The following is an 11,105-nucleotide window of genomic DNA, read 5'->3' as shown; positions in this document are numbered from 1 at the left end:
GAGGTGGAATTGTGCGGAGCGCGCCCCCCGGGGGGGGGGGGGGGGGGGGGGGCGGAGGGTAGCCAATCAGAACAGCCAGACGCAGGGATTAAACAATCGTTCCATGGAGAGGGAGGGCAGAGGGGATTAAGCAGAGCACAGAGTGGGATTAGGTCAGAAAAGTGCTTTGAAATGTACTTTGATAAACACTCACTTCTACCGCGCATCAGATTTCTGATAGTTCAGCAGAAATACAAGATAGAAGCCGCATTTCTTCATGTGTAAGAAATAAATTCCTTTCTTCTGTAGTCCTGATCTTCCTCAGTCCCAATCAAATCCACTGACTGTTTTGTAAAATCTGGGAGATTAGCTTTAAATTTAAAAACACAAATCGATCCACGACTATGGAACTAAAATGATCTTTTGAGCACACCACTCCAAAATCCTTCGGCATATTCGATGTCATCATAGCTCTGTTTATGTAGTATTCAGGTCACGGGCGGATTACCAACTTGTCCAAAGAGCTGCGGAGCATCGTGGAGGACGGGGGAGGGCGGAGAGACAGGGGGGAACCTCAGAGAACCCCCCGATGAAGACGGTCCGCGTTTAACTCTGGCCTGTCGCACATTTTCCACGGCGGAAAAGCCAAGAGTGCAGAATGGAAAAAGTTCTACAGAAGAGGTGGAGAGATAAAAGGAGCGAGCCACGGGTGGAGGAGGAGGTGGAAAAGGTTGAGGTGGGTGAGAGGCAGAGGGGGATAGGGCAATAATCCCAACTAATTCACTTAGGGCATTGCTGAAGGGAGGCTAAGAGGATTGGGACACTCCCAGAATCAGATCAACTAAAATAACCAAGATGGAGCAGAGCGAGGCGGCGCCGAACCGCCGACACGACGTCGTCTGCAGACCGGACAGGACCACCTCGCAGCTGACCCCCTGACCTGAGAAACAAGACTTCCAAACTGTACAACTCACCTCAATGAGCTTCAGCACACACACACACACCCACACACACACCCATACGAGTAAAGAATAAACCACTTTAATACATCAACACAGCTAAAACAGAACATTTGTTTTATCCTATGGAACAGACTGAAACACTAGACACCAACACTGATAAACATAAATGTCCCAAAAATAAATAAAAGCAAACGACAGAGCTAAACGTAGCATAAAATAACGATAATAGTAATAATAAATAGTTGAGAAAAACCTTAAAGGAGGTGCAGCCTACAGTTCCTTCATCACAATGCGAGTTTAAAACACACAGCGTGTGACCTTTAACCCTGCAAGTCTGTCAAAGGTCGTAGGTTGTATATGAACATGAGGAGGACCGACTGTCCAAAGACTCAATTCAAAAATACTTAATTGATCCCAGAGGGGAAATTAAATGTTGTAAATCATATTAATTCAAACTCTTCAGAGTCACTGCAGATGTTGATGGCTGTTGGCAGGAGATATCTCCTGTAGCAGTCTGTGTTACAGTGAATTTGAAGAAGCCTCTGACTAAAGACACTCTGTTTTTCCCGGCAGGCCTTCCAGTTCTGTCTGTTCCTGTTCACACTCAGACGAAAAAAACAAACAACAAACAGCCTAACAAACAGGAAACAGCAGAAACCTGCCCTCTCATGCTGGACTAAGTCACACACTTCCACACACACATTCATGAAGGGACGCCCCTCCTCGCCTCCTAGAGGACCTGGAACTTCCAGGAGTTCTGGTCCTTGTGGTCCAGGCAGTCCATGGTAGTGAAGCCCAGTTTCCAGGCCTGCTGGTCCTTGTAGTCCAGGCAGTCCACGGAGGTGAAGCCCAGGGAGGAGGCGGTACTGTAGCCCTGCGAGGACAGCGAGGCCGGGGACTGGCTCAGAGAGCCCCCCATGGAGGGGACGGTGATGGGGCTGAGCGCGCCCCCGGTGCCCGACAGCTGCGAGTGCATGGGGGACAGGTAGGCACTGCAGTCCAGGCCCGTGAAGTAGGAGGTGGTGCTGGCGTAGCCCTGGGTGTAGGCCGAGGGCTGGCCATAGCTCATGGGGTATGGCGAGGGTCGCTGCATGCAGGGGGCGGAGGAGGCCAGCGGGTCGGGCAGGGGGGAGATGGCCGGGCTCCAGATGGACACGGCCGTGTTTCCTGTGCTGGAGCTGGGGGCCAGACTGGGCCCGGCGGACTGAGCCGAGGAGGGGCTGTAGGAACCAGACGGGTTGGGGACTGGGTTGGGAGCACTGGGCTCCTGCGCTGGTGAGGCCTTTTTCTTTGGAGGCCGAGGCTTGGACTGGCCACTGCTCTGCTGCTGCTGCTGGCGGCATTTGGCACGGCGGTTCTTAAACCACACCTGGAAGCGCGGAGAGAGAGAGAGAGAGAGAAAGAGAGAGAGAGAAAGAGAGAGAGAGAGAGGAAGAGAGAGAAAAGAGAGAGAGAGAGAGAGAGAGAAAAAGAGAGAGAGAGAGAGGGAGAGAGAGAAAAGAGAGAGAGAGAGAAAAAGAGAGAGAGAGGAAGAGAGAGAAAAGAGAGAGAGAGAGAGAGAAAAAGAGAGAGAGAGAGGGGGAGAGAGAAAAGAGAGAGAGAGAGAAAAAGAGAGAGAGAGAGAAAGAGAGAGAGAGGCCCGGCGGGTTAGAAACAAGTTCTGACTGGAAACACCGGGCAGAAAGCGGCGCGGCGCGGCGCGGCTGCGTGTACCTGCACCCGGGACTCGGGCAGGTTGATCTTCAGGGCCACCTCCTCCCGCATGAAGATGTCCGGGTACCGGGTCTTGGAGAACAGCGCTTCCAGGATGTCCAGCTGTGTCCGAGTGAAGGTGGTGCGCTCCCGGCGCTGCTTCCGCGGAGTGGCTGCCGAAACGGGAGACACGGACTTAAATATGTTGACAACATATGATAGAGATGTGGCTTTGAATATCATCATAACGCAACAAACTCAACCGCTGAATAAATAAAAATAAAATAAAATAAAATAAAATAAAAAGTGCGTCAGGGTGCCAACAGACCAACACATCGGGTTGGACTTTGTCTCTCAGTACGACAAAGACATTTAATCGTGACAAACTGTCATTTACCAGGAAAAACTTATATTTACAGGTGTATTTTTAATCTAACCTGTTTGCTGCGGTAGAACAAACTCAAAGGGAATATTTCAAGTTTTCCCGCCACATTTTACTCGCGTGATGAGAGGAATCCGTCAAAAGTCAGAGGATTTTGTTTGAATTATGTCCGATACTGTTGTCAGCATGCGAGACTAATAATAATAATAATAATAATAATAATAATAATAATAATAATAATAATAATAATAATAATAATAATAATATAGTAGTAAAAATCATCAGACAGAGTAAGTTTATCTTAAAAGCAGCCCGTTTTCCACACTCTGGACTCCTAAAGAATCCCATTCCACCAAACTTACTGTAGAAAGGTTGTTCTGTATTCCGAAGTCTATGTTACACCAAATACACCCGTCCACAATAATAATAAACCTTCGTCAACACAAACATCAAGCAACGTTTCTTTATTGTTCTTAATCCTCGTTTTGGCTGCAGCGTTGCGCACCAACCTGCGCGCTTTTACGCGTCACTAGGGCGTATAATACAAAGCAAAACAAACAAAAGAGTCTTTTTTTTTAGACATTATTAAATATTTTAAAACACAAAACATAAAACTTCCAGGTCATACTCACGGGGATAAGCGACTGTGGTGTGGAGCACGTCCATCCCGGGACCGGGCAGGTTTAACCCGTTCATGGTGTAATGAGGTTGTTTTATGTAGGACATCATCCTTCCGGCAGCTTTGTCAAGTCCTGTCGCTGACTTGGAGGTCGGAAGCGCAGCGCGGCAGCTGTGGGACCCTCGGAGCGCAACCCGGTCGGCGCGTCTGCCGGGATCCGCGCGCTGAGCGACGCGGGGACGCGCAGGAGAAACGTGAACAGGGATTTCTGTTTTTCCTTTTTTTTTTTTTTTTTTTTTAAAGCGCCCTTTGAGCCGAGAATGGGCTCAGCAGCGGAGGACGGAAGGGAGCGCAGAGCATCCGGACTGACAGGCACCGCGCAGGTAAAGTGGCCCCCGGGATCCCTCTGCGCCTCCGACGCGTCGCGGCTCTGAGGTTCTTCTCCAGGACGCTCTGCTAATTAGAGGGAGCAAGTGACAGCAGCCGCAAACCCCTCCCACACTACACGCACACAAGGTGGCACACAGGCTGCAGAACTGGATCAAGTGTTTTAAGTCCCGGACCCAGGAGTCAGATCCAGACTCAGATTTGATATGAATAATCGATTCACCACTTCGATACAGAGCTGCAGGGTTACATTTGCTGGCATATTTGTTAATAAAGTTCAAAAAGTCTTTTAAATTAATCCTATAGCATCACAGAAGAGAAATGTAGTTTTTTTTTCAATTTAATTACATTCATTCGGGAGGAGAAAAAAAAGTCAGTTTTGATATTTCTTTTACACTAATTTATTAGTTTGTCTTTTTAAAGTTGCCTCTAATAGCTTTTGATTAGCAAACGACAACTTCCTGTTTCCCTGGGATGTGACGTGATGCTCATATTGACAACATGAGTAGTAAACAGGACTGCCAGAGAGGCCAAATAAAATCTCCAAAACTTTTAGAGACATGCAGCAAAGGGTGGCATGTGGGGACCGCCAGGTCTCCATAGCAACCATTAGAAACCGCCCGCAGCCAGGAAAACTTTTTCCATAAGCCCCAAACATGTCAAACATTACAGGAGTGGGTTGTGAAAAGTATTAATAGGATTACAATAATTGTAAAATGCAGAGATTCTGCTGATTATTTTTTTGCTCCTGAGAGGGGTCAGCATTTATCGTATTGTTTATCATTTATCATTTATCATGATACGCTTCTTGTCATAATAAGAATAAATTCCACAATAAATTCCAAATCACATTTAGAAAACTGTCCATATTGTTAGCACTGTTATTTATTTTATTTTTTACAGTTTTCTCCACTGTTTAGTTCAATGAGAACATCAATAAATTTGAAAACATATTAAATGCAGTTACTGTGTGCAGTTTAGTGATAGAAATCACTATTCTTATGTGGCTCGTGTCCTAAAGAACCGTATTACAAATGGATATGTTTTTCAAGAACACTGTTTGTTTTTGTGGGAATAAATAGTTCTTATTGTCACATTTATCGCTATCACAATAGTACCACAAAACACTATGATAACATTTTAAGTAAATATCGCCCACCCCTAGTTCATGAAGTTTTTTTTTCTCTACTACCTACAGTAAATGTCCTTAACATGAATGTTTTCTAAATATTTCAGAGACAATGTTGTAATAAAATCTGAACTTATAGCAAGGCTTTGATCTTTAGCAGAATATGGAAAGCTTGAATTGTCACAAATGCATCCTTAGAAGTATAAATGAATATCAGCTTACTTCAATAATTCAGGTGTCAACATTAATAATTTTATACATGCATCTGCATAAATAATAATCCAGTAAACCTTCACACACACCTCACCACCAATATGGATCTCCAAAACAGCTGGACGTGTTAAATTCCCCCCCTCCACACACACACACACACACACACACACACACCTACACACACAAACACCCAGATGCACCAAAGCGATAAAGCTCATTTGATTTATCATAATATGCTTTATCTGAAAACTAAGTATCTTATCTCCAGATAAAGAGAGGAAAGACAGAGCAATCCATTCAGTTGGTGGAGCAGGAAAGAGGCTGAAAGGACGACGGCAGCTCCAGGAAAACGGACGGGTCGGAGAGGAGAACGAACGGGAAGAACCGGAGGGAAAGAAGAAAAGGATGCGGGGATGGGAGGAGATTTGGAAAAAGGATTCAGGGTGATGAAGGGAAACGGGACAGGATAACGAACAGCTGAAGAGTGAGAAAATGTGACATTCATGTAAGTTTACTGTGTGTGTGTGTGTGTGTGTGTGTGTGTGTGTGTGTGTGTGTGTGTGTGAGATCCATGTTTGTGTATGAACCAGATGTGTGCCATCCTGCATGTTTTGGAAATGATCTGACACCAAGTAAATACATCGGCCCCTGGTACCGATACTGATACCAATACTTTGTGTTTAAGTTTCACTTATCATCAAAGTTCTGACCCCCGGGTGTATTTTTCTCTGATGTACTTTGTTCCAACTTACAAGGTTTAGATAAAGTTTTTGGGCATTTACAAAGGAAAGCTTTAACAGCATATTAACATGATTTGTGTGCAATGTTTCTAAACAAAGTGCAAAATATTATTGTTTCAGAGCAAATCAAAACTACAAAATGGTTTGAGAGTCGAGAAATGAAAATACAAAATTGAAAAAAATTCCAGATGGAATCTAAAACTATATCAGTCTTATCAAGCTAGTATCGATCTGATACTGATATCGATTTGGTACCAATATTATTGATATTTTGGAAGGATCCGACCACCTCTAGCATGTCCTGTTTGAAGCTTTAAAATGTGAGAACTGGTTTGATTTAGTCTTTGATGAATTAATTTCATGTCTCTGTTTTTTTTTTCCCATTTTCACAACCTCAGCCTACCACGATGTACGATTGTAAATACAAGGCCCAACAGTACCTGCAAACGTGTTGCAATGGGATTTAAAAAACTAAAAATATCTGACTCATTTCAGTCTGATAAAAAAAAAGTTACCGTAAAGGTTTAAGAAACCACTTTGACTATACCAGTGAAATCTACTTGATAGATCCTAACAGCAAACGGGGAAGCGGTCGAGAGGACAGAGTGGGTTTAATCCCTTGCCCCCATGAAGCTGGGCTGAGGGGCTGAAAACGTCCAGAACCGGGCGGCACCAGGAGAGAAGGGAGGGATGGAGGAAAAGAAGGTGAAGAGGCAGAGGCTGGTGGTAGCTGGTGGGGTTGCGGAGTGTGTGTGTGTGTGTAGGGAGGGGGGACTCTGGTCCTCGTCCCCACTGACACACTGCTGCAGTTAATCCAGATTAGAGCGTCTAAAACAGGTCGGCTAAATCTGCAGGCCAGCCAGCAATACAGAGGCTGCTGTCAGCCCCAATCACTCACAGCGCGCGCGCGCACACACACACACACACACACACACACACACACACACACACACACACACACACACACACAGTAATAATCTCTTCTGTACAAGGCAGGTGCCACCCACAGCCTGCCAGTACCCCAGGCCCCCCCGACTCCCCATACAGCCGCACCAGTCAGACCCGCTGCAGCAACCAGCATTTAAACTAAGACAGAACTGAGAGTCGGTCCCACAGTGAGATGAAGTGGATTATGATGATGATGATGATGATGATGATGATGATGATGATGATGAATATGTCCCATTGCATGTCTAATCTGATGAGTCATCAGAAATCTCCACATGACCTGTAGATTTCCCTTCGTCAATAAATCTGCTCCCACGATGGGAGAAGCTGCAGCGGCAGCCGACATCGACGCGTTCCCGTCCACCTCAGAGGCGGGGGGATCCTCACTACATCAGCCCGGTTCACCGAGCTGCTCATTCATTCTCAATCAGTAAAGTCATCTCAATTAATTATTCAAATTACTTTAAAAAGTTTTCTGTCTACGGAAGCCCAGCAGGTTGCGTGGAGTCAGTGACTTTCAGCGTTCACTCCTCCTGGATGAACGCGTAGCGTCAGTCGCTTGCATCGTGTCAGTAACTTTATAGCAGTTCTTCATACCAAGCCTGCATGCAGCGACAGTGGAGAGGAAAAACTTCCCTCTAACAGGAAGAAATCTCCAGCAGAACCAGAACCAGATGAGTTTTATTCTTTAGTTTATTAAAGCTAAACCAAAAAGCTGTACGAGAAACAAAATATATGACAAGTTTATGCAAGTTTGGGACCAGTTCATTTTCTCCAACATATGTGAACAAGGCTGATGTCTGGAATGACTTGATTTAAATCACTCTGTTCTTTTCTGTTCAAGCCTTGTTCTCTTAAAACACTCTGTCGTCTCCATAGAGACTGAAGCGGCGTTCAGTATAGGACGTATGCAGAGTCTACATGGCTCTAAACCATGGATGTCAAACTTGTTTTCATTTTGGGTCACATCAAGATCGAGACCATAAGGTCGGTCGTGGCAGTATAAACCCATTGACAAACAGTTAAAATATCCATAAATAGCTGCCACCGCATTCAATGAGAACTTCTTAAAGTCAAATAATTTTGAGCATCTTTTCACATTGATGTGTTTTGGCAGCACAGAGATTAAAATCAACTTTGATTTGACTGAAAATAATTTTTAAGCACACAACTGTTATATTAATGGTTCTATGTATTCATCCTTCTTGAGTCTAACACAGGGGTCTGCAACTGTTACAATCCAAAACACCATTTAATTAATTAAGACCATTTATAATTAGAACTTTGGAGAAATGATAGGAAATGTAGTCATTTTTAAAGAACCGCAATTTTATTCCTAATTTGAGGCTTAACTTTCTGAACCAATTTGAATAATAAACTAAATTTGACTGAATCATTTGGGAACTGGGGTAAACAAACAACACACTGATACAAAATAATATATTTTTAAGACATTAAAAACACACTAATGTTTATTAAAATCCAAACTGAGGAGGCTGAAGAATGACAACAATCCAGCACAGAGAGCCAAAGAAGTACAAAAAGTATTCACACCACTTCATTTTTCACATTGCGTCATATTATACAGCGACAAACTTCAATATATTTTATGTTATTGGGACTTTAGAATGACAGGTAGTGGTGCATAATTATGAAGCAGTGAAACATGGTAGTGGCAGCATCATGCTGAGAAGAGACTTTTCCTAAATCGAGATGTTGTAGCTGTAAATCTGGCTCTAGATTAAGCCTGCAGCTGTATCCGTATGAAAATCGAATTGTTCAAAGGAAGAACTCGAGGAGGTTGAAAGGGAATGAGATCAAAGTAACACACAAAGAAAATCCGTTCAGCTGACTGTCAGATCACATTTTTAACACAGTTTGTGGAAAGGAGAGATTTTTTTCTTTCATTTTGCTGATTTTCAGACGTTCTCCTTCAGACTGGTTGAGTTTTCCTAAGAACTCACGATGCCATTCCTCAGTCCAGACAGATCACGCCGACATATACAGCAGATTGAATCCAGTCCAGGCTCTTCAGTGGTGCATATCCAAATCATTCCAACTGGTTTTCCATGAACATCCGGTTCCTCTGTTAAAACTGTTTTTGATTTTCACATGTTTTTCTTTCATAAATATGTGTTTCATATTCTGTAAAGGTTGGTAAAGCTACTCATACCTGATACAGTTGTTCAACTAAAAACTGTGATGATCCAAAGCACAATAAACTTCTTATGCGAGATATTCTTGTGTATAGTGTGTGTGTGTGTGTGTGTGTGTGTGTGTGTGTGTGTGTGTGTGTGTGTGTGTGTAGTGACAGGAGCTGCACCGTGAGGTGTGTCAGTTTGGAGGATGACTGATTACAGTGGACAGTAATCCTGCAGATGGATTAGCAGGTGGTATTAGGAGAAGTGGGGGTGTAGCACACTGCCACCTTTGAACTGTAACAATATGGAGCAGCAGCTCACAGGGCCTGGCCTCCGACTGCATCACCCCCAGCCACACATGCACAGAGCGGGATGACCCACAGCGACAGAGGCCCCCCGAGACGGGACACGGGTTCTGACGGCGACAGAGGTCTCTACCGTTGGAAGGTGAAGTCTGACGAGTCTGCCTAACGAGTTCCCATGACTGAGTCTCGCTGAGATGAGAGTTAAAAGGAAAGAGAGAAAATGTGTCCAATGGAGAGAACTGTCCAAACGTCTGACGTTTTTTATTTAAATAAACTAATTTTTCACTTCCTCATTTGTTTAGAATTCAGTTCAATTCTAAAATACTTTATTGATCAGCCTGAGAAAAACATCTGCTCTTAAAGCAGCCTCAGAGCATGGAGCTGCCACCCAGAACAGCTGTCAGGATCCTGAAACATTGATCCAGAAGAGAAATAACTCTACTGTCAGATTGTAAGCAAGTTTTTTGTTTAACTGGGCTGCTTTTGTTGTAAGGAACCTGGGTAAAGGATGAAAAACTAACTAATCTTGTTGTTTGTTGTATAATGGCTTTAAACATTGTCTCTAATGAAATCTATTATGTTGAGTCAAAGTTCTCCACTCTTTAGCTTTTATGTTTCTCCTTTACTACATCATGAAAAAGATTTATTTATTTTTTTTAGTCATTAGCATCTACCTACATTTTTTCCAGTTTTCAGATCCCAAAAAAATAAACACATATTTTGTTGACACCTCACCAAAAGTTAAATGAAACTTACAATATGTTTGAGTGATGAATCTTATTATAATATTTCTCCTTTTTCTTCAAAACTTTTGTTGTGTTTGTGTTTATTTGTATATGCTACATATAATTAAATGAGATGGCGCTCATGACAAGGCGCGTATTAGGTTGACAAGTACAGAATAATAAACAATATCTCATGTTGGAGTGGTGCTTCCTTTAACAGCAGGTAAATACTGGTGAAAATTAGACATGTTGTTCACTCTAAACATGTAAACATCTCCCCCATTAGCTCAATTAAGATGTTTTTAATCTGACCTTGTTTTCGACATTCACCTTCTTCTCTGGTCAATTAAACTTTAAGAGTAGGTCGCTGACGACCTCTCGTGGACAAGCGTCAAATAACAGGATTCTAAGCAATGAGGTGATTTAATCAGGAAACTCATTTATATTATTTCATATATTAGTAACAGCTTTAACAGATAATCAGTTTAAAATAAATTAAAAAATGATAAACGCTCACAATAACGTTGACCAACCAAATGGTTTCAGTCTTCCTGAAACTTACTAAGTTTCATTCTTGCATAACAGAAGCCATGTTGGTCCAAAGAAAATTTAGCTGTGGGTCATTTGAGATTTTTTAACAGCAAGATTTTCTTAAGGTAATTAAAAATATATATCTTTTAAATGTAATGCATTCAACTATCTTGTCATGTGCTTGCTAATTTACACACCTCGGTATTCAGCATAATATGTGTTACAAAGTAAGTGGACAGCCTATTTTATTTTTTGTTAGCTGTTAAGAAGCATCTTAGCACAGATTGTGAGTCAGTATTTGAGGTTGTGGCGGTCCACCCACATACAATAAACAAACAAACAAACAAACAAA

At 43.0% G+C, this 11,105-nt stretch overlaps 1 protein-coding gene and 1 long non-coding RNA gene across 2 annotated transcripts; one reads left to right on the top strand and one right to left on the bottom strand.

Moving 5' to 3' along the window:
• Positions 1 to 1,004: 1,004 nt before the first annotated feature.
• crx (cone-rod homeobox) lies at positions 1,005 to 4,196 on the bottom strand. Its single transcript, XM_015033766.1, has 3 exons — positions 3,648 to 4,196; positions 2,655 to 2,806; positions 1,005 to 2,310 (listed from the first exon to the last, which is right to left on the bottom strand). The coding sequence occupies exons 1-3, from the start codon at positions 3,742 to 3,744 to the stop codon at positions 1,672 to 1,674; spliced, it is 888 nt and encodes a 295-aa protein (XP_014889252.1). The 5' UTR covers positions 3,745 to 4,196; the 3' UTR covers positions 1,005 to 1,671.
• Positions 4,197 to 5,144: 948 nt separating this feature from the next.
• Positions 5,145 to 10,423, top strand: LOC106948208 (uncharacterized). Its single transcript, XR_001425129.1, has 2 exons — positions 5,145 to 5,868; positions 8,975 to 10,423. It is a non-coding gene; the product is annotated as an uncharacterized LOC106948208 (long non-coding RNA).
• The last annotated feature ends 682 nt before the right edge of the window (positions 10,424 to 11,105 follow it).

This window comes from Poecilia latipinna, unplaced genomic scaffold, assembly GCF_001443285.1.
Source record: "Poecilia latipinna isolate Pla-1442-1.1 unplaced genomic scaffold, P_latipinna-1.0 Scaffold278, whole genome shotgun sequence".
NCBI classification, from domain to species: Eukaryota; Metazoa; Chordata; class Actinopteri; order Cyprinodontiformes; family Poeciliidae; genus Poecilia; species Poecilia latipinna.
Note: the sequence above shows the minus strand (reverse complement) of the source record. Positions and strands in the feature narration are given on the sequence as shown.

Excerpts from the sequence above, each read along its gene's own strand:
- crx (XM_015033766.1), bottom strand. The coding sequence starts at position 3,744 with ATGATGTCCTACATAAAACAACCTCATTACACCATGAACGGGTTAAAC. Across the intron at positions 2,807-3,647 it reads CACCACAGTCGCTTATCCCC|CCACTCCGCGGAAGCAGCGC; the intron begins GTGAGTATGACC and ends CCGTTTCGGCAG. Across the intron at positions 2,311-2,654 it reads TGCCCGAGTCCCGGGTGCAG|GTGTGGTTTAAGAACCGCCG; the intron begins GTACACGCAGCC and ends CCGCGCTTCCAG.